At 33.0% G+C, this 24,018-nt stretch overlaps 1 protein-coding gene across 8 annotated transcripts in view; it reads left to right on the top strand.

The window, feature by feature from the left end:
- LOC145279708 (geranylgeranyl pyrophosphate synthase-like) overlaps window positions 1–24,018 on the top strand; it is a 200,435-nt gene that overhangs the window by 159,389 nt on the left and 17,028 nt on the right. For 3 of the 8 annotated variants that reach the window (XM_080130990.1, XM_080130989.1, XM_080130988.1), the window contains exons 6-10: window positions 1,954–2,039; window positions 7,470–7,516; window positions 16,113–16,229; window positions 18,324–18,425; window positions 20,520–20,580. In XM_080130990.1, the coding sequence (XP_079987116.1) occupies window positions 1,954–2,039; window positions 7,470–7,516; window positions 16,113–16,229; window positions 18,324–18,425; window positions 20,520–20,580 (413 nt within the window). The remainder of the gene's footprint in view (window positions 1–1,953; window positions 2,040–7,469; window positions 7,517–16,112; window positions 16,230–18,323; window positions 18,426–20,519; window positions 20,581–24,018) is intronic. The other 5 variants (XM_080130994.1, XM_080130993.1, XM_080130992.1 and 2 more) reach the window with 3 other exon arrangements.

The raw sequence follows: 24,018 nt of genomic DNA, 5'->3' as shown, positions 1-24,018 counted from the left end.
CTCTCTCTCTCTTTCCTATCTCTCCCTCTCTCTCTCTCTCCTTCCTCCTCTCTCTCTCTCTTTTCTCTCTCTCTCTTCCTTCCTTATCTCTCTCTCTCTTTCCTTATCTCTCTCTCTCTCTTTTCCTTATCTCTCTCTCTCTCTTTCCTTCTCTCTCTCTCTCCTTTCCTTCTTCTCTCTCTCTCTCTTTCCTTCTCTCTCTCTCTCTCTTTCCTCTCTCTCTCTCTCTCTCTTTCCTTCTCTCTCTCTCTCTTTCCTTCTCTCTCTCTCTCTCTTTCTCTCTCTCTCTCTCTCTTTCCTCTCTCTCTCTCTCTCTTTCCTTCTCTCTCTCTCTCTTCCTTCTCTCTCTCTCTCTTTCCTTCTCTCTCTCTTTCCTTCTCTCTCTCTTTCCTTCTCTCTCTCTCTCTTCCTCTCTCTCTCTCTCTCTTTCTTCTCTCTCTCTCTTTCTTCTCTCTCTCTCTTTCCTTCTCTCTCTCTCTTTCCTTCTCTCTCTCTCCTTTCTCTCTCTCTCTCTTTCCTTCTCTCTCTCTCTTTCCTTCTCTCTCTCTCTTTCCTTCTCTCTCTCTCTCTCTTCCTCTCTCTCTCTCTTTCCTTCTCTCTCTCTCTTTTTCTTTCTCTCTCTCTTTCCTTATCTCTCTCTCTTTCCTTATCTCTCTCTCTTTCCTTATCTCTCTCTCTTTCCTTATCTCTCTCTCTTTCCTTATCTCTCTCTCTTTCCTCCTCTCTCTCTTTCCTCCTCTCTCCCTCCTCTCTCTCTTTCCTCCTCTCTCTCTCTCTCTTTCCTCCTCTCTCTCTCTTTCCCTCTCTCTCTCTTTCCTCCTCTCTCTCTCTTTCCTTTCTCTCTCTCTCTTTCCTTTCTCTCTCTCTCTTTCCTTTCTCTCTCTCTCTTTCCTTTCTCTCTCTCTCTTTCCCTTCTCTCTCTTTCCCTTCTCTCTCTCTTTCCCTTCTCTCTCTCTTTCCCTTCTCTCTCCCTCTTTCCCTTCTCTCTCCCTCTTTCCCTTCTCTCTCCCTCTTTCCCTTCTCTCTCTCTCCCCCTTTCCCTTCTCTCTCTCTCCCCCTTTCCCTTCTCTCTCTCTCCCCCTTTCCCTTCTCTCTCTCTCCCCCTTTCCCTTCTCTCTCTCTCTCTTTCCTTCTCTCTCTCTCCCTCTCTCCCTTTCCTTCTCTCTCTCCCTCTCTCCCTTTCCTTCTCTCTCTCTCCCTCTCTCTCTCCCTCTCTCCCTTTCCTTCTCTCTCTCTCCCTCTCTCCCTTTCCTTCTCTCTCTCTCTTTCCCTCTCTCTCTTTCCCTTCTCTCTCTTTCCCTTCTCTCTCTTTCCCTTCTCTCTCTCTTTCCCTTCTCTCTCCCTCTTTCCCTTCTCTCTCCCTCTTTCCCTTCTCTCTCCCTCTTTCCCTTCTCTCTCCCTCTTTCCCTTCTCTCTCTCTCCCTTTCCCTTCTCTCTCTCTTCCCCTTTCCCTTCTCTCTCTCTCCCCCTTTCCCTTCTCTCTCTCTCCCCCTTTCCCTTCTCTCTCTCTCTCTCTTTCCTTCTCTCTCTCTCCCTCTCTCCCTTTCCTTCTCTCTCTCTCTCTCTCTCTCCCTCTCTCCCTTTCCTTCTCTCTCTCTCCCTCTCTCCCTTTCCTTCTCTCTCTCTCCCTCTCTCCCTTTCCTTCTCTCTCTCTCCCTCTCTCCCTTTCCTTCTCTCTCTCCCTCTCTCTCTTTCCTTCTCTCTCCTCTCTCTTTCTTACACTCTAACTCTATCTCAATTATCCTTTGGACATCAAAAAAATGCTGTAACAAAGTAAAGAGTATTGCTGTTTCCAATCTGGTTTTTTCTTGTTTCATGAATCAATGAAAACTAACCATCTTTCATTTTCTCTTCTCTAATGCACAAAATTCAAATAGATTTAAAAACATGAATTACATAACATTGTTATAAATGTTTGCACTGTAAAATTACTGTTTCTACTTTTTTTTCTAGGCTTTTAATCATTGGCTAAATATTCCTGAAGAGAAACTTCAACTTATTGCCGAAGTGACACAAATCCTGCATAATGCAAGTTTGCTGTAAGTATTTTTAAATAAAAGTAAATCTGAAGGAAATGGTCAACTTGTTGGGTTATTTTGTTCAGTTAAATAAAATTGGTGCCATGTCTTGCATACCTAGGTAGCAACAGACAAATACAATACGGTTTAAAAAGAAAAATGTTTACTGTCTCAACCCGACATCCAGGAGCGATTGAAATAAGATTTTGGTTCTTTTCCAGAATTCACCCTATATTAAAAAAAAAAAATCAGGATGATTTATGTATGAAATTTTTGCTTTTAATGATATAATAACTAATATTTGTTAAAACTGGCAAAACGTTTTTGTTTTTTGATATACCTTTTTTTTAAAAAACTCTTTAGTTCAAAGAAATAGGGGAATAATCGTCTTTACTCTGTATATTAGCTATTTTAAGTGTTTACATAATAAAGTTCTCGGTTCTTGCCCAGAATTCCCTCTGTATTAAAAAACAAGAATAAAGAAAAATCTATATGATGGACATATCTGAGACCTAACGAAATATCATATTCCAAAAATCACATAAATTGAAGTAGTTTTATCTTTAGATAAGAAAATCAAATTTTAAGAGCATCCAAGAAGTGACCCTGTCACCCACCATTTTGAAAAGAAATCTAAAAAAAAATCCCAAAACCAAGGGAGGTAACTAACAGTAATTTGGACTTAACAAATTTGTTGTAATGCCTACAAATTCTCATTAATCGCTTAAAAATTATTTTCTTTGATCAAATAGTTTTATTTTTATAATTAATGTGATTTTTTGAATATGACATTTTCATTACGTGACGAGTACATACATCATGCAGATTTTTCTTCTTTTTTTTTTTTTTTTTTTTTTTTTTTTCTTTTAATATAGAGTGAATTCAAGACAAGAACCTAAACTATTGATTGGATTAAATATGAAATTTTGGTTTTTAAGAACACAAAGTAATATTTGCTTAAACTGACTGATGAAGCAGTTTTTTATCTATATTTTGTTTTTTTAAAAAAAAGGCCATCAAAGAAAAAGGGGAATAATCGTCTTTACTTTTATATTAGCTATTTCTGCATGTTTATATGAAATTCTTTTGTATGTTTGTTACAATTTCATAGTTGGATGTCTCCATTTTAAGATCACATGAAGAGTCTGGCAAGGTTTGCTTGTCATTGTCTGCAACATTTCATAGGAAACACCTTTTCCATCCATGGAAAAAGATTTCTGCCTCAGCAGAAAAATGTTCGGCAAAATGCTTAACCGGAAAATTATTTTACCAAAAAACATTGATTAATATTAAACTTTAAAAAGGAAGACACTAGAATTTAAATAAGAACTATTTTATTTTAACTCAATCAGATGTGCCTTATGCACTAATAAAAATGTAATTACAATCTTTTACATGCATGGAAAAATCTTATAAACCAAAATTGCAAAAAGACTTTTTTCTGAAAGATCGATATTAGACCAAATAATTAAAATAATATCTCAAATGAATCGGAAAAATATGAAGAGTATTATTATCACTATTTCAAGAGAATTGATTAAATATTTGGTGAGTAAAGTTAAAATTTGTTTTTTTTTTAATATACATGAAGCCTCGTTATGGAATAGTAATCATCGCAAGTGAAATTAGCTTTGACTCCACATTTTGAGTCTCGCAGTTCCTTGCTTGACTAATTTCTAGCATTTTCATTGGCTACGCTATCGGGGAAAAGAAAATCTTCACAAAAAAAAATACGACACTTGTCGCTTTTTTCTTTTCTTTTCAAATACTAATATCATATTCTTTTAATACAAAATTAAAATAAAAAAATATAGAACCAATTCTACATATACCTGATATGTATTAGTTTTTTTTTCTTTTAATTGAAATTTAAAAATTAATTGATGCTGACTATGTTTATCTATAAGGAATACATACAAATAAAATTTGGCAGACATTTGTATAGATTATGGATCTACAATATTTAAAATGATTTCGAAGCCTTTAAAAGTTCAAAATCACTTTCAGTTAGGAAAGTGATTGCTGCCTAGAATTAAGAAAAATAACTTTGGTTTTTCTTTCATATTAGTCACAATTGAAATTGGATTCCAAGTGAAACCACTTTGATATACTTGTGTGTTATGCTGAAATAAGTATTCACACCAAAAGTTAAAACAGTGATAGACTAGATCACCTATAACTTTTTTGTTAAAAATAAATAGCAATCTTATTGTATTTTCTTGGCCTGTTATTGATAACAGCAGGAGTACTGGAAGTTTCCATAAAACAGGGGAAATAAGTTGTTCTTTCATTAAAGCAAATGAAAACGAATGATATAATATGACAAAACTGCAATTTAAAATTCAAGGTGCCTTCAATAAGGTTCCAGACTTTTTTGTATAGGCATTTAAAATTGTCATTGACTCTTGAAAATTCAGTATGTTATTGCTGTCCATCTTATGAGATGACTGACCAGTTTTTATGATTTCAGGTTCAAATGAACAGTTACAGCAGGAATTAAAATACACCCTACTAAAGCCTTATTGTCATAGCAGGTGAATTTCAAAAATGCAATCTAGATGTAAGGGCACTTTAGAAGGACGATATGCAATAAAATTCTATTTTAAACTTGGAAAAAATGACACAAAAACGCATGGAATGTTTTAGACTGCTTTTGGATCATCTTTCATGAATCGAACATCAGTTTTTAAGTGGCATAAAGGATTCAAGGAAGCAGGGAGTCTGTGAGATATGATGAGAGGTGTGGAAGAAGTAAGAGTCAGAACACCAAAGTTGAGTGGCCAAATGAAGAATTTTATGGATAAGGACTGTCTATAGAGACAATAAGTGCACAGTTTGATGTCAGTGTGGGAACTGTACACAATTATTCATGAGGATCTGAAGATGCAGAAGATTTGTGTAGATGTACCAGTCCACATTTTCATCCTTGTCACAGACTATTTGACTAAGATGTGCATCAAGTTAGTTCCTCACCCTCCCTATAATCCAAACCTTGCCCCTTGTGATTTGATTATTCCCTAAGCTCAAGGAAAACCTTAAAAGCTGTCATTATGAGACAATTGAGATGAAAGAGGTAATTAGGGTCATTAACAGGCTCATACAAGAGGAATGGTACAAGTGCATTGCAGCCGGAGGAGATTACTTTAAAGTGGACTAGAGCTCCATGTGGTGGACTATTAATAAAAGTGCCTGTACAAAAAAAGTCTGGAAACTTATTTAAGGCACCTCGTAAAATTAATTTTTATTTGTAATTAATCTTCCACTCAATTGTTTTTAATAATTTTGGTGGGATTACATCAAAATGTTATTACTTGAAATGCAAATTTCAATTGTGACCAATAGTAAAGAAGCACCTCTCCCCCAATTTTTTTTATACAAACATGGCCCAAAGCATGTAGTATTAGCTACAAATATGAGAATAGTAGTCAATATAAACCAAATAATAAAAGTCGCACTTCCAGTTCGCATCAACTTTATGAGCAAAATTTGATTGTTTCAATTAAATCACTGGAAGGCGTAAAAAACAATTAATATAAATAAAGCAAATAAAAAACACTAATGTCATTTTAGTAGTTTAACATAAAATTTAAAAAAACTAAAAAAAAACCAAGAACTAAATATAGAAAACTAACTCAACGTAATTTGTTTCTGAATTTTTGAGATGAGGATTGATAATTTAGATTATTTGGACTACTGTTCTCATCTTGAGTGTTATTTTTATGTTTCGATCGATGTAACCTTGAACTTTCTTCAGGTGTCTCTTATCGACCTCTCGTGGTGCGATGGTGTAGTTAATAAAGTATTTGGTAAAATTCAATTGTAAGGTTGAAGGTTCAATCCTCAGTGTGAGTAATACTAAGAATATAATTGCAAATCACTTCAAACTGCTACCCAATTATGACTGATGGAACAAAAGTATGCTACCTCCATGGATTAAATGCAGGGTTCAGTTTGAAATTCCGTAGATTCTGCAAGTTTGGCAAAAGGATTTCCGGAGTTTGGCAAAAGGATTTCCGGAGTTTGACAAGATACACCTGACAAAAGGATTTCCGAGTTTGACAAGATACACGTAGAGAATGTTGAAAATAACATAAACCGAAACATTGTAAAAATAACACGCAAGATGAGAACAATAGTCTGAATAATTCAAATATGAATCAACATAATCTCTATCTTTACTATTATATAAAAAGAACTTTGTGTACGAGTTCATTTCCTATGGACTCGAAAACGGTCCGGCTGATTTTTATGAAATTTTACATGAACGTACTTTATGTGCCTGGCAGTATTCTTACATAGGTGTTGTATGGGAATGTCTTCGATACCTGTCCATTATCGAAATAATCCAATGAAAGAAGGAACAATCCGATTTTGACCAAAGTGCATTTGAGGAGGTTTATTATTACATAAGTCAAAAGACCTGACATATAAAATCAAGAGTAGGTTCTTTGATATGACAGGGGCGTGTTCAAAATGAATGTTTCTGTTTCGAGCACAATTGGAACATGATACTTGACTTTTGTATTTTAATAATTAATATAAGCCATTACACATGAAATATTTTATAACATCAACAGTAAGTTCTCTACAGTGCAATGTAGACTACTAAGTTACTGCAAGAGGCAGTTGAAGCTTTGTGATGGGTCCCCAATTAGAGCAAGTAACAAACTGATTTGATTGAAAAATAGGTGATTTCAATAATTTCGATGGCAATAAAAAATATTGGAGCATGAAGCATTCATTGATGATCATTCAATCCTGGGCAACATCGGGTCTCCCTGCTGGTTTGGTAGATATATTTTTAATTCAAGTCACAGAGTAAACTGACAGCTATTTATACGTACAAATAAAATTTCCCAGAAATCAATGACGATCTCGTGCACTTTTGCCCCAAGCTCTGATTCCTTTATTATTTCTGTTATTTTAAAGTTATCAAGCATATTTCCTTTTTATAAATGTCAAGCGTGGTGAATGCAAGCATCTATAATAATGTTGTAAGCATTTTGATCAAAATGAAATATAAACATCATAGTATTTGGTGGTGGGTGTAATGTAGTTTCAAAAGAAATATAGTTATGAAGATCTATCTCTTTCCCCTCGCTCTTTCTCTCTCTTTCCCCTCGCTCTTTCTCTCTCTTTCCCCTCGCTCTTTCTCTCTCCTCTCGCGCCCTCTCTCTCCTCTCGTGCCCTTTCTCTCTCCTCTTGCTCTCTCTATCCCCCATCTTTCTCTTAATTATTTACATCACTCCATTACTCTTGCCACTTACATCATTTTCTCTTTATTTTACTTTCCCTTCATCTCACCATCTAAAATATTCATGTATAAATGAAAGATGCACAATGACAAGCAAGATAACATCAGAGTTTTAGTAATATATAAACAACACACGACTTCCACTTTATTGTATTCAATTTTATTTATTATTTATTTTATTTTATTTTTTTTTTCAGTATTGATGACATTGAAGACAACTCCAAATTGAGACGAGGTATTCCAGGTAAAATCTATCACTGCTCCTCTTTTATAATCTCTAGACTAGCAAATATATGCGCCTGGAGCACGCATATACAGGGTGTTCGAGACAAATTTAACACTTGTGGGAAAGGAAAAAAACAAACATATTTTGGCAAATAATTAATGTATTCTCAAAATTCATAATTCCTCTCTTTTGCTAAATAAATCCCACCCCAAAAAATCAGTCCTGGTTCTCTACCATGGAATTTGAACCTGGACTCTGTGGCTTTCATAGTGTCTTTTGAGAAACATTTTCTTGAGTGGGGAGTCATTGTAATAGGAAAATGATAAAAAAAAAAAAATGGATAACATAAGAAATAATTGTATCATAAAGAAAAGAAAATTATACAATTTTAAATCTTAAATATACTTGTCTCAAGCAAAGTTTAGTAGTATTAATCCAGTCAGAGACATTTTGAATTGTAAAGAATTACAAGTAAAGAATGATAGTCTTAATCAAATTAAGGTCAGTAATGGTCCTCCTCTGATGTTAAGGGAAAAAGCTATGACTGAAAAATTCAAAGAGATTTTTTTTTTTTTTTTTTTTTTTTACAAGAGAGGCACCACTTACCAAGGCCTGAAGGTCACTCGAAGATAAGGGTTAATGAATATGAGGTGGTTGTGCAGTAATCGTTAACAGTGTAGATTGGGTAGAATTTAGATTGTTTGAGGAGACGGCTCAACAAGAACTTGTTTACATTGGACTTGAAGGCTACCATATTATAATCAGTCAGGAAGCAGACCAGTGGAACAGTGTTTCACAGGCAGACAGTTCTAGGAAAGAATCTTTGTTCATGGAATCTTCGTTTAGATTTAGGCACAGATAGAGAGTGAGGGAAATTGTTGATAAGAGTTGTAGCTAGTCGAGAGATTCAGTATATTCTAAACAACGATTCTGGTACCTGATTCAGTTTGTTCTTTACACTCTTGGCTATAAATACAAACGTTCAAATCTTTGTGATCATACTCAGTACAATTATGCCCAAAATATTGCTACACATTTAAACACCTGTTTCATCCTGGCAATCCACTCATTCTTGGTGTGGCAGATCATGTGGTTGATGTCTTTCTCAACTCTGCTCTACACATAAAAGTCTATGGAGTTACAATCAGATTAGTTGGGAGGGAGGTCAGATGTTGGGATTGGCAAAATTGTGGAAATTTTCAAACACTTTTGGACTTTTTCAGAGGTATAACATGGAACTGAGTCCAGTTGCCACATATGTGGCCTGCTTACAGCTACTCCACCCACACTTGACAACAACTCAATACAGCCATTTAAATTGAGTGCACCCCTTTTCAAAGATATGAGGGTGGCATAACATGGCCTTTGCTGTAAACATATCTAAAGACCATTGTTGTTTGAATGAACTTGGTTCTCATGATATACACAAATTCAAGCAGACTGTTGACTAACTACAGTATAATTAGGTTGGCACACCAGTTCTTGTTAGATTACCAAAGTTAAGCAACCTTGAGCCTAGTCAGTATCAGATGGTGATCATTTTGGAATATCATGCGCTGTATATAGGTCATTGACATATTTGGTAGCTTCTGCATTTCACCTGACCTCCAGCTTTCTCAACCCTGTCCTATTGCTAGATCAGGCTGATTAAGACAAGAGAGTGAGGCTGACTCTGTGCAAACCAGTTTCACTTTAAACAAACTTGCAGCATGAGTCATCCATCATCCCTAGGATGATTGGCTGATCCTCATTGTTCCGACTGATGAACCACTTAGACTAGCTACCTGTCCTGAAAAGAAGCAGGGCACCTCTGTTTAACCTTATTGTGAAGTGTTGATTCCTCTTCAGAATTTCCCTTATATTAAAAAACCAAAATCAAGAAAAATCTGTCTGATGTATGTACTCCTCATGAAATGGAAATATCATATTCTAAAAATTACGTAAATTAATCAAGTTTTATTTTTAAATAATAAGATAAAATTTTATAAGAAAGGTGTTCATCTTGTCTGCCATTTTAAAAACCATCTAATAAAAAACAAAAGGAGATAACTTAATAATTCAAACTTGCAAGATTTATGTTGTAATGTCTATCAATTCTAATTAGTTGCTTAAAAATGATTTTCTGCATAAAAATAAAATTACTTGATCAATTTATGTGATTTTTGGAATATGTTTTAGTTTTGTCATTGGTATGTACAGATTTTTCTTTATTTTTTGTTTTTTTAATATAGGGTGAAATTCTGGACAAGAATCAGTCTCTTGGCTTTCATAATATGGTTCTTTTGGGCTTTGGCCCTAGAATCTCTTGTCTGCGAAGTTGTAAAGATCCTTGTTTAGCACTTTCATAATCGCAACTCTGAAGCCCATCTTATTCGTTGAGTCTGCATTGCTTTACCTGGATCTTACCACACCTTTTTATTTGCAACTTCTCAACAAATTACATTGTGCATTCATTCAGAATACCTGTGCTCCTTCTTTTTAGCCACTGTTTTCTCATCTTCACCACAATTCTTCAGCTCACATCACACAGTCTTCAAAATATTCAAGGAGCATTCAGCTACTTTTTTAAAGCCTAGTACAAATCCTCATGATGCAAGCCACTCACTTCTAATAGTCTGATGCTTTCCAGTCGTTGATAGTCTCTAGCTTTCAAACTTATTAATTGTACACAGAAACATTCTATTAAATACTTCAATTGGCAACAGACAGAAATTGGAAGTCATTCAGTAAACATTTAACCTCAGCATGAGAGAGGATGATAATAATAATAATATATGATGTTTGTCCAGAATTCCTCCCATGAAATGAAAAAAGAAAAATCTGTATTTGTGAGAGAAAGAAAATATTATGCATAAAAAAAATCACTTAAATTGGTCAAGTAGTTTTATTCATAAATTTGTAAGTCAAATTTTATGGCTAAACAACAAGTGACGATTTCTCGACACTATATTGAGAACAGTCTGAATGAACAAGGGAAATAACTCCAAATCGAGATTTTAGAAAGCCTGTCTTAACATGGGGAAGGAACAGTATTGGAAAAACTCAAATTTGCTAAACATGATTTTCTTTTTAAAAATAACTACTTAGTTTACATGATTTTTGGTGTATGATATTTTCTTTCCATTGCAGATATGTACATCATGAAGATGTTTCTTTATTTTTGTTTTTTCATGAGCGGGGAGTTCTGGTCAAACACATAAATTGTTTTGAAATGAAAAATATAAGAAAATCATCAAATTTTTCTCGAACACTCTGTGTTTGCTAGTATTAAATTCTTGATATTCAGAAAACAAAAATGTAAAAATATCTCTTAGAACTGTGAAGTAGTTTTGGTTACAGACATGCAGATAGAAAATCTTTTATATTTTTTATTTTAATATTTTTTATTATGTTATGTGGTTAAAAATGTAACAAACTAAGAACTTAAATGAGAACAGAGTGATTAATTTAAACAACCTTTACTTAACACCTGCAAAAACATTTAACATAAAGAAAAACATTTTTTAAATATATTTTTACTTAAGCTGATGACAGTCAGAAAACCTAGTTACAAGGAATTGAATGAGGATATTAGCAGGAGGAGGTCAGAGTACTCTGAGTAGTTTAATTATTTATATAAAGAAGTCTGAAAATTTTAAATTTATGGTATTTTTAATCAAATAAATATTTCAAAAGAAATTATCTTTTGATGACAGGAGATTTTAAAGAGGATTCTTTCAGTGAGATTTATAACTCTGGAATAACACCAAAGCTAAGGCTGAACTCATTATGTTGATAAACCCAATGACTGCAGAGTTAGTGCAAAAATTTCTTTTATAGAGATTGACATCTAGTATAAGAATATTCTATAACTCTCTCAATCTTTTTTGAAGGTTCTCGAAAATTCTGGGACCTTCTGAATATTTTAAAAATGTTTCTATTTCTTTTTCTGTTATTGTAGATTTTTCTGAAAGAAAATCTTTCTGAAATGATAAATAAGACCTCTCTATATATTTAGGGAGAATAAATCAAGCTCTCATAACAATGTATAAATTTATGGACTCACAGAGTATAAGTTGCGAATGTTAGACAGCTTGCTAAAATGAGAAGCAGTTTTTGTTAAAAAAAAAAAATTACTCCATAATCTGAAAATTGTATTCATTACTGAATATAACAGAAAGAATAATATGTTAAGTAAAAATTGTATTTATCTTATGAACCAGCAATGAATCTTGAACAATTAAATCTTTTTTATTTATGAAATTGAAATGAAAAGTTTAAATTTATTCTTTATTGTTCCATCTTTATTTTTATTCATATTCACTCCAAGCAAGGCAAATTGCCAATTGGATGTAAAAGGCTACTATTTGGAATTGTGTCTGCAGAAGAATATGAGAAATTGAGTTAACCTCAACAGTCAAGGGGTTGGACTTTGCTGCTTGATAGATTAATCGAGAGTGTAAATGTTGAGTTCATTGGAGCACATTCCATTAAAGTACTTGTAAAACAGGTACAGAGATGCAATATTGCGGTGATGGGACAGGGATGTAACTTGTTTGATAATGCAAAATCTATTAGATTGGAAACTGTTTTTTTTTTAATTTGTCTAAGAGTAAAAGACTAGTGGTAGATGCACCAGCAATAATCCATGCATGGGCAAATGGTGGCTTTGTAGAAATACAGGATACTCTCAAGTGTGAGTAATTTTCTTTCATGATAGAAGGAACACATCTTCTTCGGGAACACATTCGTCTTAAACGGTATAAGATTTTGTTAAACGGGTTTGTCAGGCTGTGTATATTGAGAAGATACCAGTGCAATGAGTTCATTGGAGCACATTCCATTAAAGTACTTGTAAAACAAGCACCGGGATGCAGCATTACTGTGATGAGAAAGAGGTTAGAGTTTGGTTGATAGTGTGGGACCTATTAAATTTGAGGCTCTTTTTTGGTGCCTGCCTAAGAGAAAGAGACTAATGGTAGATGCTTTAGCCCAGATGTGTGCAACAATATTCTGTACATGGGCAAATGGTGACTTTGTAGAGATACAGTATCCTATCAAGTGTGGGTAATTTTCTAGCATGATAGAGAGAACCCATCTTTTTTGCAGCAGTCTTGGACCCTGCCTTAGAGGGAGACTTTTTTTTTAAACTTATCTAATCATTTTCTTGATCAATCATTTTGCATAAGTTTTATGGCATCACACTAAGCTGGTAATAAGCATGATTGCAATAGATAAAATTCGACAACTTACTAAAAAGTAGAGTGAGAAAAAACCTACTTTATTACATAAAAGAGAGGTTAATTAATTACTCCTAACTTTGTGTCTTGCTTGTATAAAGGTTTTAATTTATATCCTTAATTGTTTTATTTATTTTCTACTTGAACTTTCCTCATGATATTACTGGCCAATCAGAATGGACGATTTATGTCACCTTAGTGGTATGACGTCACATCTGTCTGGTGATGAATTTAGACCTTGAATATGAGTAGGATTCGTTTTTTTTTTTTTTTTTGCCAATGAATCACCACTTCTCAAGGCGAAAAGCCACTTGAGGATAAGGGTTAATGAGATGGATGAATTATTAGTTTAATGGTGAAGAATATTATTAGTCGTTTTAAAAATGTGAAAATCACTATTGAATGTATCTTTTTATTTAATTTAAATTTTGTTTTTTCATCTGTGAAATGTGAAAATCTTATTATAATGGAGATTTCATGTCTGTAAACTTAAGAAATTATTAAAAACAAATCTAATAAAGAACACCAGTCATTATATTTTATTATTTATTAATCGTGTGTTATGCAATGCAGTTCAAAGGCAAGTTTAGGTTCTGGTTCAGAATTACCCGTGTACTAAAAAACAAAAATAAAGAAAAATTTGTATAATGTATGTACACATGACAAAACGAAGATATCATATTCCAAATATCATGCAAATTGATTAAGTAGTTTTATTTTGACACTAGCAGGCTGCTAAATATATTTTAATTCATGCAGATTACATATTTATTATAGAGAAAATTCTTTATTGATTATTATATTGAACCTAATATATAACAGTGAGATCAAAACTAAAAAATATATATAACTCCCCACCCTCATTCCTTAGCCTCCGAGCCACAGAAATACGCATGATATATATATATATATATATATATATGACTACTTCATTTAATCACATAAATTAATATACAAAGATATAATTTTATGCATAAATTTTCAGTATTTACTTTAACAGTGCTCAATACATAGGTAGAGCTAGGTAGTAAGTTATAAAAATATCTCACAAAAATGAAACCTGGAATATTCTGTGTAGCTTAATTGCTATATATATTTTTATAACTTACTATATATATATATATATATATATATTTCTGTGGAAATATTCTTTATTCACTTCTATTTCCTTTTTATGTATATCAATTCTTATTTAAGAAGCTCAATGTAATTACAAAAAAATGAATGAATGACAAAAGTCTATATTCCAATATATATATATATATATATTCACCTGTCACCCCTTTTTTAAAAGGTGGAGTCACCTGATCATCAAAGACAAGATGTAAGCAAGCAAGGTCCACAGTCTTATAATTATATAGATAAGAAAATCAAATTTTATGAATAACAGAAAAGTGGTTCTCTTGTCTGCCATTTTGAAAGCAATCTAAAAATAAAAAAAAAAAAACCAGAGGGAGATAACTCAATAATTCAAATTTGTGCAATTTATGTTGTAATGCCTACAAATTCCCATTAATAGCTTGAAATAATTTTCTTTATAAAAATAAAACTACTTGATCAATTTATAATTTTTGGACTATGATATTTTTGTTTTGTTACGGGTACGTACATCATACAGATTTTTCTTTTTGTTTTTTGAGGGAATTCTGGGTAAGAATCCAAGTTTCTTATGCAACTTGCAGTATATCCCGTCTGTCATTTTATGCATTTATTATTCACTTATTTTCATTCTATTATTTATTAGCTTTATCTACCTGGCGTTGCCTTTTTGTTTAACTATGCTGTTTTCTGTTTTTTGTTAATAGGATTTTGAAAGTAAAATTTATTTATTACTGTGATGATGGCTTCTGTTCAGTCTCAAGAGACAATGGATACCCCTGGCAAGGGTGGCTGTGCATGTAATTGTGAAGTAAGAGTTTTCGCAATCCTCAACAACATATCTCCTGAGTCGGCACTGCCTGATTTCAGTGACAAGGAGAAATCCAGGACAAGTGGAAACAATGCCAAGATAAGCAGAGTGTACAAAGAGTATTCCCAAATAGTCGCCTATTTAGTATTGAATAGTCTCAGTCTTCACTTAACTTTATTGATCTAACAGGAATTGCTCTGTTGACATGATTATGTTGTATAATTATTACTGTATTATGTGGTCTTTAAATGAACGGAATTTTTATAAAACGATAATTCATTTTGTTATTTTAATATTATTTTAATTTCTATTTATAAAATGATTGGATGCAATTCTCTACTCGTAAAAAAGTCAGATTCAGCCCAAGATGGAATGGTGATGCCTTGTCTGGAAAGGTACCGTTCAGCACATGCGTTCTTGCCTTAACAAAGTACAAAATCAATGCAATTTTGTGAAAGATGATCTCTTCTATACAGTCTGTTTCCTATAGAAGAAACTTGATAGTTTTTCCTTACTCTTCCGATATTTCTATCATGAGCTTCAGACATCAAACTCACCCTCCACCCCACCTCTCCAACAAACCTAGCAAAAATTCTTTCTTCCTTTGTGTATTCAAGATCAAATGGAACTTCCATGAACAATTTCTTTTCAAGAACACCTACCTGGGGAACATGTTACTGTGGGAATATTATCCTACAGACTATAATGTTTGTTTTCAAGTTCAATGTAAACAAATATTTATTGAGGCATTCTGTGAATTAATCATCGTTCTCAATTTGTCATCATCCAACTGAAAATCTCACTAACACTTCTCTAGAGTTGCTTTTCACCTTGGTAAGTGGTGAACCATTAATATATATATATATATATATATATATATATATATATATATATATATATATATATATATTGATCTACCAAATTCAAAAAATAAATTAAAATAATAAAAAATCCTTAATCCATGAATTTTTCATTTATTTTAATTCCTTGTTTGAATTTGGTGATTGAATAAATATCATAATTTTTTCAATTTCATTTTTATCTATTTTTCTTATTTTTTTAATTGCTCTATCTAGTATATTGAGCTTTTGATTATCTTCATAAGTTCAAATTCTGAAAATAATATTTATATTACTTTCTGTAATCATATATATGTTTCTGTGGAAATGTTTTTTTTTCTTTTTTTTTCAATTATATATAATTTTTATAGTATACATCCTTCTTAGACTTCAGTCTAGTGCAATAAATTTGCATTTTTAGCCTGTGTTAACCTAGCATACGCTGTGTCATCTTGATATTGACGTGACAGAATTCTCCTTACACGTCAATGCACAAATGACTCCAATTCTTTTGCTTTGATAATGTAGGTTTTCACTTGCAGTAACTTACCATGCCAACAATTCAGTCATATTAATATTACTTCAAAAACCATTTTGTGTATGTATGTTATTTTCCTTTAATCAGAAACTCTTGTCTCTCTTTCCAGTAGCCCATAGTATTTATGGTATCCCCATCACCCTCAACTCTGCCAACTATGTCTATTTCATGGGACTTCAAAAGGTCCTCACACTCGGTCATCCAGAAGCCACAAACATCTTCACAGGTAATTCAAGAAAAGTAGAAAATATGTACTATTTTTGTATATAGAATATAAGAGAATGAATATTTCCCTGCATGTCTTGAACTCATCTTTACATATGTAAAGGCATAAAAATACCGACTACACAAGTAGTAGTACTAGTAGACAGCAGTTGTGCATTTCTAGAACTATTTATTCATTTTCTTAGTTCTTATGTTTTCCAGTCTTAGGAGAGAGCGCCTAACATAGGTGGCCTCTTTGACTACTGAACCAATGAATGATATGTATAGAGAAAGCCAGAATTGTACATATGACTCATTACCCACGGCGCCCGGGCAACAAAGTTCAAGCAAAGACCATATGTGGGGGCAATCCCACATATAAGACCATTGTTCTTGTAGCAATCAGTTATTGTTCAATGTAGGGGAAACCCTTCATACTAATTGTCACTATCCAGCTCCCTTACTCCCTGGGGAGCTGGTCCCCATTTTCCCAATCTCTCCACATTAAAAAACAGCCTTGTGCCTTATTTGCTCAGTGGGGAAGCAAATAAATACAGACTCATTACGTGGCCTTTGGGCCGAGATCACAGTGTAGTATCTGTTCTTGAGATGCTGCACTTCAATTTTTTGTTCTTTCAATGGAGGAGAAGTCCTTCATGACTGAGACAATTTTTAAATTTTGTTCCTTTTCTCCACGTTAAAAAACGACCTTGGTGTCAAACTCTGTCCCGTGGGGAGGCATTGTAAATAGGAACAATGTAATGTTTGCTGTATTCATCCTCATCAGCATGCATTCATGCCCGAATATCATAATTCCCAAGTGCAATACAAAAAAGAAGCAGAAGAGAAAGTTTCATGAGTTTTGTAAGAATTTTAGTCATTATCAGGATGATGAGTCCTTTTGTGGCTGGAAAAAACAAATTGGACTCTGAATACATTGTATTGTGGAGGGGTGGTTACAGTTGGTTGGCTCTAAAGGCTCTTTGTTGCAATTTGGTTATTAGATTGGCTCTTCTGTTTTCTTTGAATTGTACCCATTTTGACTCTGTTCCTCCATTCATGTTTGTAAGTTTGCTGTATTAGTAAAATCATAAACAACAATTTAATATAAAACTAGGGAGATGCGTTATTTGTGAAATTTTGATTTACACTGGACAAATGGCTCATTGGTTACCCATATTAGGCGGTCCCTAATCTGAGGCACAGGTTCGAATCCTGTGTTAGTCTCATTTTTTACTTTATGGTACTCTTTGGTTGTTTCCAGTCCTGGAGACTAAGTAATTGCTTATTTAGTAATATCATCTACACAAACAATAACATTAATGATATTAAAAAAATCGGCTCATAACCTACTGTAAAAAATAAATTTCTAATATTAAAAAACAAAACATAAGAGCTTGTACATACATTTTTTCCTTCATTCATATTCATAAGAGCCTGTACATACATATTGTGAAGCACAAAAAATACAATATCGAATGCATCTATAATTTAAAAAGTAAATAGAAAAATTATGTTGAAATTTTGTTTGGATTATTAACCACTTGGGGAACGTCGGATTACCAAAAATCGGTGCTTCTTTAACATTAGTCACAATGGAAATTTGTGTTTTGTGTAAAAACACTTTGATATCCTTACGTGTCGTACTGATGTAAGTATCCTTACCAAAAATTTGAAAAAATGATTGCATTAAAGATCAATTACAAGTAAAAATCAATTTTATTGTAAATTGAAGTTTTATTCTATTCTGTTGTTCATTTTTACTTGCTTAAATTAAAGACTGACTTATCTCCCCTGCTTTACGTCAATTTCCAGTACTTCCATTCTTATCAATGGTGGATTAAGAAAATAAAATACTTTAGCATTACACATAAGAAAATGTTTTTACTTGAAAGGTGAATTTCAATTGTGACTGATAATAAAGAAGCATGCAAAAATCTCATATCATAGCAACATTTCGCATTAAAACCAATTACTTCCAGGGGAAATAATTCTGATTCCTACAAATTGATTTAGTTTTGGAATTCATGTTTGAATGTCAGTATTGTTTTATATTGTCTTTCTGTATCATTTTATTCACTATTTCTACTTATTCTGTTTGGTTATTCCTCACCAGAGCAAATGTTGGAACTTCATCGTGGGCAAGGAATGGATATTTACTGGAGAGATGCAGTTCATTGTCCTACAGAGGAAGAATATAAAGCCATGGTTATTCGAAGTAAGACAATATTCTTTAAAAACCTCTTTCACAAATCTTTATTGATTGTTTGTGCTAGTGTATATATATATATATATATATATATTTTAACAGTCAACTTCTCATTCTTTACATTTTTAAACATAAATTTTTGAACTGAAAATTTATTGGCACTTTTACTTTTTTCTAGAACATTCTATATGTGGAACAAGATACCACAAGTTTACTTCTCAACCGATTATAGCATACTTGCCTTTAAGTTTAATGACAAACAAATATTTGTTAAACTTCCCTTTTGGAGAATCAATTCCTCTTAAATAATCTTCTGCTTATCTCATCCATTTTTTGTGGTACTCTCATTGTGGTAATCAGTATCCATCTCTTTAACCTTTATCCCATATGACCTATTAGCATTATTAACAACATAAAATTATTCCTCCAAATCAAATGAGAAAATCAATCATATATGGATTTCATAGGCAATTTCACAAAAGTTTAATAAGTGCAATCTGCTCTTCTGATGTTATTGGTTGTTTAACTCATTTTGCCCTGTACAGAAATTTTTCCTCTTTGAATTTTTTATGATGTGTTCAAATGTGTATTTCACTCTGTCGATGGGGCCAGAAGTTCTTTGACTGCAAACCTATGCAAAGGGGTATCCCGTCCTCTGCAGGATACCTCTCTCCCTCCAAATAGGGCTGCCTGTAGTCCATAGATGTCTTAGAACGGGATATTGGTGACTGAACCATTCTTTCACTTCGGCCTTTACTTTGGATAAACACGAGATCGAAGAGGTTCAATCTGATCATTCAGTTGGACATGCCATGCCTTAGTAGCCATAACTTCATTCTCAACTGTATTATTTAATTTGATTCTTAAAAAAAAATTCAAAACCCTATTTCTCTGTTTTATTTTCTCCCCAAATAGATACTAGGTGGTGGTTGATGGCCAATCATTGTGAGAATACAGGAGATTACCAATTCCAAAGAGTAATGTTTTCAGAGAGTAATGCAGCACTCTCTCTGTAAGGTTTCCTGCTATGAATAATGTATTGAGAGCAATGGCAATGAATTTTGAGAATATTAATTATCTTACTCATAGAATTATATTTGACTAGTTTATTTGGCATTAAATAACATATAGATAGTTAATATGCTATAAACCAAACTAAATGCATATTGCCATTAGTGACTTGGTGAAGAACTCCCTCACAAATGCACACTACAGTCTTAGATTTAGCAAACTTTTGTGGGGGTGGTCGTGTATGTGTGTGTGTGTATGTGTGTGTGTATGTATATATATATATATATATATTATATATATCGACAAAAGTTTTTTTAATGTGCTTTCACAAAATTTAAAAAATTTGGAAAAGTAAGGAAATTTTTTTGTGTGTGCATCTTGACAACAATCACTGACCACAACATTGTTTCTGTGGTCTTTTTTTCTTTCATCTTCTCATTCTGGCCATATTGTTGTTCCTCACATTGGCAACCGCGGGTTCACAAGTATAGAAATAAATGCAAAAGAAAATGCAGAAAGCACAAATTCCAACTATTCTGTAAATATCAGTTGGACTCTGGGTGCGTGTGCATTGTGAAGAAACTACCTTCTAAATGTTAATGTCAACATCTTACTCGTCTGTTGAAGCTTCTTTGTTGTCAGTTGATGTTAGCTCATCTTGACCTCCTTAAGCTCTCTTGATCTGGTTCGAGCCTTCAACTGTCACAAACTGGAAACTGTCCACAACTGTCACAAACTGAGGACTGTTTGTAAGCTGTTTCTAACCGTTGTAAACTGTTGCAAAATTCACTTTAATATCTAAAACTCTCCATTTAATTCTAAATATATTGACTTTTCTATCTGGTCCTTTGTCTTGGTTACTATCACGCCTTGATTAACCATTCTATTTCAGTTGCCTTGCTGAACTATCTCCCTGCAACTTTCTACTAACCTTATTTCTTATACCATTTGTTCTACTGATCAGCTTATTTTCTCTTTTTGTTATAGTTTTTCTCATTTTTTTTAATCACTTCCGATCACTTTGGGGAGGATGTCGATAATGTCACATTTTTAGTCATTGTCTTAAAGCTTTTCATTATTTCTTTTCTGTAGAAACTGGTGGCCTTTTTGGTTTGGCTGTGAGACTTATGCAGATCTTCAGTGCAAATACCTGGTAAATCATCTATTTCTTTTTCTTATTTCATTTACAAAATAATCGGATATGGTTGATGTTCATACCATTGATGATTTCTGTTGAAGGATTAGAAACTAATATTTTGGGGTGGGGGCGGGGGTCTATTTTGACGCTCCAAAAGAATAGAAATCTTCTATTTAATTAAATGACTTTTCTCCCAGATTTTTTTGTGATTAATGAATATGAGAGTTCCTTCTCACAAGAATATGACTGGCTGATTAAGCGAATAAATACCAACTGATAGATCAGTTTGGACAGAAGTCGAAAGATACACCGAAAGCCTCATGCTTAAGCTACAATCATGAACACTATTTAATAAGGAGATTTACTAATTTATTACTTGAATACTGTAGCCAAGACCATACAGCTACCTCAAACAAATATATCCATTACACAGGACATATCAGTTTGGAAAGCCATAAAAATATTGAAACAAAGTTTTAATTCTTTAATTTCCCATGTATGAGTACTTTAAACTCATGTTGAATTATCCTTTATATAATCAGTGTACAATTTTTTTTTTTAATTATAATCTAACCATCTAATACAGGAATGATCAAATGTAGGTAAATTTGTTACAGTTCTCGATTTACATAATTATAAATGGTAAGTTTTTGTAATATCATCCAAAAGTATTTAATAACTAATGGCCAACAAACACATATGAAAGGGTATAAGTAAGTAAACAATTCAATAGATTTGTATAATTCGGAATGTTATTCTCACCACATTTCGGCTGATGTAACCTCCAACCTTCTATCAGGCATATGTTGTCGAGCTCTGGAATCTTTCTGCATGAAATTTCAACCTCCAGAAGAGTGCAACTTAGAGCTGAATTTACTTTGTACTTTATCTGTTATGCCACAGATCCTTGCAAGGACTTATTTAAGACTTCTACCTGATCATGGCTTACAGAATGAGAGCATACTACCTCTGAGGATTAAACTGTTGAAATATTGTGCAGATTCAGCAGTTTAACAAAAAGATTCCAAAGTTCAATCAGAAATTACATTGGCCAAAAATAAGTCAAAAAGAGAACAGTAGTTATCAATATCTCAAAAATTCAGAAACAGTGCAATAAGTATTTACAACTTGAATAATTAGCATGTAATGTATACAGGGAAAGGCTATACTTATAATGTTGTCATACTCGAGGCTAGCATTATTATCGCTGATATAGATGTGAGAGTGTTTATTTCCTTGGAATATTTTAACTCATTTAACAAAAGCTGAAGTAATGTATAAGAAGTGTTAGTACTCTTTCTTAGGTTAGTAGATGTAGAACAGTTGAGGTAGCAAGTTCGATTCACACAGGAAGGTCAAGAAAAAAAAATGAGATAGGTTATTTTGGGAGTCAATTTTTTCAAGCTATTCAATGCATGCCAACTTGTAAAATGTATATCAAATCGAATATGATGGTTATCAGCAATGATTTGAAAAAAAAAAACATTTTTTCCTTCATTCATATTTAAAAAAAAAAATAAGATGTTGTATGCTGCATCTGCAGTCTTGTAGAAAAAAAATTGGTTGGCATTTGAATATGCCACATCAGTATGGTCACCATGATATATGCATGACATTGGAACCCAAGAAACGGTGCAGAGGAGGGCTACGAAATTGGTCCCAGATCTGCATTATCTGTCCTATGAGGAATGACAAGCAATTGGATCTTCCAAATCTGGTGTTCCGTCGAATGAAAGGGGATGCCATTCCATTTTTCAAGTATCTGCGTGTGGACTGTCTAAAGATGATTCCTTGATTGGAGAACCCGTGGGTATTCCTTGTGTTTGGATAAGCATCTAAGCAGCGACATCAGAAATGGGCAGCTAGGTCTGTTCAAACACTTTTTCTCCAAATGTGTGGTGAACATATAGAACCAGCTGCTGGAAAAAGTGGTATCAGCAGAGTCATTCAATATCATCAATGCCAGACTAGACAAACATTGGAGGAATTACCCATTCAGGTGTATAGACCTGTGTTTCTTCTCACCATGTATTGTATTTGAAGAATGAAATATGAGAAAATGTTTCAATGCATTCAATATATTAGATATTCTGTCTGTTAGTCAGTTATGCTTAAGTTTGAAATTACATCTTTCATTGATACAAACTTAAATTGGATGAACACTTAAGAATATCAAATCAGAATTAGAGGTTAATGCAGTTTGCTTGAAGCATTGTGTAGTGTGCACATGCAAAGGTAATTTATAGAAGACCATATGATGCAAAGGCATAACAGGTACACATAACTGAAGTAAATTAAGATAAACTAGCAGGGAAACCCGATGTTGCCTGGGATTGAATGATGATCAACGAATATTTCACACTCCCATATTTTTATTGTCATTGAAATCAGTGAAATCAGCCATTTTTCAATCAACTTGATTACCTGCTTTAATTGGGGATCCATCATGGTACACCAAGAGGAAGCTTCACATGCCTCCCCGCAGTGATTTGATCCACAGTAAATTGTAGTCTCTATTGCACTGTAGAGAACCTACTGTTGATTTTATAAAAAATATTTTATATATAATGGCTTGAATTTTAGTTTAAAATAAGTTAAGTATCCTGGTGCAATTGTGCTTTAAACAGAAACATTCATTTTGAATACGCTTCTGTGATATCAAAGAACCTACTATTGATTTTATTTGTCGAGTCTTTCAGTTTGTGTGGTAATAAAACTTCTCAAATGCACTTATGATGTTAGGCTGTGTAATGTATTAACTTTGGTCAAAATCTCCTGTTCCTTCTTTTATTGGATAATTTTTTAAATCAATTATTGATACTTATTGATGACATTTCTATACAAAACCTATCTAGGAACACTGCCAGACACATAAAATATCTTCATGTGAAATTTCATAAAAATTGGCCTATATATATTTGTGTTCATAGGGAACAAACTTATGCACACAAACACACACACTAATAGAAATAACAGTAGAATTAGCTATACATATTCACCTTTTATTAATACAATGTTTTTTTTTGTATATATATGTTTATAAAATTGTGTTCTTGTGTCAGTGCGGTTTGATGGAAGTTTCATACAATATATTTCCGGAACATTTCCCTTTATCAAATGTGTGTTCAACTTTAATTCAAACATGCCAGTTGAACACGCATCTGATGAAAGAAAATGTTCCCGAAATATCATATCATATACAAAATTTTCATCAGACCACACTGATGCAGCTAAGAATATAATATAATATAATGTAATAAGAGTATTAAAAAAACATACAAATTGTATTAATAAAAAGGTAAATCTGTATAGCTCATTCCACCGTTACATATTTTCATTTGCTTCAGTTTGTATCCGTTACATCTCTGCATTGTATTGCTTTCTACAAATTACTTTCATATATGCAAATTAGAATGCCTTAAATATTCAATTTAAAAGAATGTCTTTTTTTTT

The sequence above is a fragment of the Euprymna scolopes genome, chromosome 7 (genome assembly GCF_053919585.1).
Source record: "Euprymna scolopes isolate OS-2025 chromosome 7, ASM5391958v1, whole genome shotgun sequence".
In the NCBI taxonomy this organism is placed as follows: Eukaryota; Metazoa; Mollusca; class Cephalopoda; order Sepiida; family Sepiolidae; genus Euprymna; species Euprymna scolopes.
Note: the sequence above shows the minus strand (reverse complement) of the source record. Positions and strands in the feature narration are given on the sequence as shown.